This window comes from Camelina sativa, chromosome 20 (genome assembly GCF_000633955.1).
Source record: "Camelina sativa cultivar DH55 chromosome 20, Cs, whole genome shotgun sequence".
NCBI classification, from domain to species: domain Eukaryota; kingdom Viridiplantae; phylum Streptophyta; class Magnoliopsida; order Brassicales; family Brassicaceae; genus Camelina; species Camelina sativa.
This window is the reverse complement of record NC_025704.1, coordinates 12,954,875-12,958,392: the sequence shown is the minus strand read 5'-3', so window position 1 is coordinate 12,958,392 and position 3,518 is coordinate 12,954,875. Positions and strand designations below refer to the sequence as shown.

Genomic DNA, 3,518 nt, shown 5'->3' with positions numbered 1-3,518 from the left:
ATGACCGATTCTCAAGTACTACCTCCTGCGCCTAGGCCGCGTCTTAGCAACGCTGAAGTTTGTTACGGAGCCACTTTTTTCAACATCTCTTCTTACGGAATCTTCGAAGAATATGAAACTCCGGCTGTCATCTTCGGACATGCATTGCCTCTCCTTGAGATACAAATCATTCTCATCTTCGTTTCCATCGTCTTATGTCATATGTTCCTCAGACGTATTGGCATACCACAGTTCGTCTCGTACATGCTCGTAAGTTGAGGAAAACATCCACAAATGTCAATAATCTTATATTGCAAGTACATGCTCATGGTTTCTTGTATTGCAAGTAACAGGTCTTTTGGTTTTTAAACTAGGCCGGTTTTATTTTGGGACCTCAGCTATTTGATCTGGTGGAGTTTTCATCAGACAGGTTATCGTTAGACGTCCCCGGATACGTCCCGTTGGAAGGTGTGGCCAGGTTTGGGTTGGTAATGTTCACGTTCTTGATGGGCGTGAAGACCAACAAGAAAGCCGCATTTCAAACCGATAGGCGGACGATCATTATAGCGGTTTCAACCTTTCTCGTAACTATGATCAGCGGATTAGCCTTCAGAAACTTCCGTCTCGACAAGGTCGACCCTCTATATATGCCTTTGAGGCTGGCTCCAACAGAACGTACCGTGATTGCAGCGGTTCAAGCATTAACGCTGTTACCGGTCATAACCCACCTCGTATATGAGCTCAAGATTCCAAACTCGGAGCTAGGCCGCATCGCCATATCTATCGCCGCCATCAACGATCTCATTGGATTTATCACTCTGATATGCGTCTCCTATGTAGGAACATACAGGTACGCAAGACGTCTATATAACTAGCAATTCAAAAAAATTCTACAAAAAAACTACTCGATTATCTCATTAAGTATACTCTTGTTGTTATTTACGTTTACAACCCGGAGACTTAGGAGTCCAAAAGTCCAAAACTTGTTAAAAAATTTGATCAACAAAATTTACCATTTTATTGTCTACGTCTACATGACATTTTACTCTGTCTAGATGATATAACATTTTAATTTACAAAGAAAGCCAAATAATTATAAGAAATTAATTATGATTAAAAGAAAATACAAAATAAAATAATAATTGTTATCTAGATAGTAGATACGACACTCGAGTGCGTGATTAGTAACTTAGTATCTAACAATCTTTTGAACATTTGTTCTAATAGAGTTTGAATTGGTCCGCAGGTACGTATCGCCCAACATTGCCAACCGTGATATGATAGCAATGATCATCTTAGTCCTTGTGATCTTATTCATTGTCAAGCCTACGGCACAACGAATTGTTGATATTACCCCAGAAGGCAAGCCCGTACCGAGAATATACTTATACGCAACAATCATGACAGCAATCGCCGCAAGTATTTACTCAGAATTTTTCAACCAAATCCATGTTCTAGGAGCTTTTTTGGTTGGGATGGCGATCCCAGATGGTCCGCCTTTGGGATCTGCATTAGAGGCCAAGTTCGAGAGCTTGGTTACAAACATATTTTTCCCTATTTCAATCGCAGTCCTGACGATGAAAGGTGACGTTCTAAGGGCATTATATTTGTTCGATGACATTTCCTTTAACATAGTTCTTGTGATTCTTACATCGGTCGTGAAATGGACGGCCACGTTTGTACCTTGCATGATCTGCAAGTTACCAATGAACGAATCTGTTATCATTGCCACTATAATGAACTATAAGGGTTTTGTCGACTTATGCTTCCTCGATGGCGCTGTAAAAAAGAAGGTAAAATAATCTTTATTAACCTAACCAAATTTACATGAATCTTCTATATGTTGCATCATGGTTTTAAATTAATGATTCTTTTTTTTATATACAGAATTTAACGCAAGCAACGTACACGTTCATGACTATTTACGTGCTATTGAATGCGGGAATTTTACCTACGATTGTGAAGGCACTATATGATCCAAAGAGGAAATATATTGGATACGTCAAGAGAGACATTATGCATCTGAAGTCGAACTCAGATCTCAAGATTCTAACTTGTTTGCACAAACCGGACAATACCTCAGGCGTGATCTCGTTGCTTAAATTGATATCTTTGCCGCTAAACAACGAGAACAAAGACAGAAGAGTCATTTCTGTCACGACGTTATACCTAGTAAAACTCGTCGGACGTATGTTTCCAATCTTGATACCGCACGACAAGCGGTCTAAAGCACGATCACCTCAAAACTCTTACATCCAAACAATGATGCTCGCGTTCAACGAGTTTCAACAAGAGAATTGGGAATCTATGACTATTAATTCTTTCACAGCTTACTCTCATGAGGATCTTATGGATCAAGACATTTGCAATCTTGCTTTAGACCAACTCACATCGATGATCATTGTCCCTTCTGGACGAAGATGGTCACCAGATGGATCATATGAATCAGAAGATATTATGATCAGACGTGTGAATGCTTCTCTCCTCGACCGAGCTCCATGTTCTATCGGTGTACTCAATTACCGAGGATATCTTAAAGGTAAGAAAAGGACTAATAGTACCATTAACGTCGGTGTAATCTTCATTGGTGGTAAAGATGATCGTGAGGCGCTCTCGCTTGTGAAATGGATGAGACAGAATCCGAGTGTATGTCTCACCGTGACCCGATTTTTATCTGGTCAAGAACCAAATAAGTCCAAGAATTGGGATTACCTTATTGATGATGAGGTCATGAATGATTTGAAAGCGACATATTCCACCGTTGAAAATTTTTCGTATGTGGAGAAGATAGTCACTGGTGGACCCGCGGTAGCCACCGCCGTTAGATTGGTGGCGAAAGATAATGATTTGGTGATTGTAGGGAGAGGTCATGACGATGAGTCAATGGATTTCACGGGATTGGAAGAGTGGATGGAGCTTCCAGAATTAGGAGTCATCGGAGATTTGCTTGCATCAAAAGATTTAAGAAGTAGGGTTTCTGTTTTAGTAGTACAACAACAACAAAAACATGAATGAGTGTAACATATTTCAATGATCTCAACCAAAAATTCTATTCACATACATAGGTCAATGGTAGATATCTTTAATTATATTCACATAAAAAGATGATTGGAGAATATATATTTATAAGTAGAATGTCACACTAATTTGTGTTGTATATGTGATGGCCAATTCTAATACAATTAAAACAGCTTTTAATACAACAATTTAAATTAATATTAATATTTTAAAATATGTGAGATATGTTACAAAACATAATTAACTTGGCGACATAGAAAGTCATTTGCATTTTAGATAAAAGCAAATAGAAATTTTTGTGATATATTACAGAACAAAATTGAATATGAAGAAATATGAAGTCTACATTTTAATACAAAAACATTAAAAATATATATTTTCTATTTTTCATAACCTTTAAATTGTCAACTGAACCAATAAAGAGAGAGTATGACAAATGGGTTGTTGTATAAATGTACTTTTATGTATTAAAAAAAAATGAATGAAATTTAATTTGTAAAGAAATTAAAAAGATGAAGAAA

The 3,518-nt window shown here is 37.4% G+C and overlaps 1 protein-coding gene across 1 annotated transcript; it reads left to right on the top strand.

The window, feature by feature from the left end:
• LOC104772477 (cation/H(+) antiporter 9-like) lies at positions 1-2,994 on the top strand. Its single transcript, XM_019241864.1, has 4 exons — positions 1-249; positions 354-829; positions 1,226-1,772; positions 1,867-2,994. Exons 1-4 carry the CDS (start codon positions 1-3, stop codon positions 2,992-2,994), a joined length of 2,400 nt encoding a protein of 799 aa, XP_019097409.1.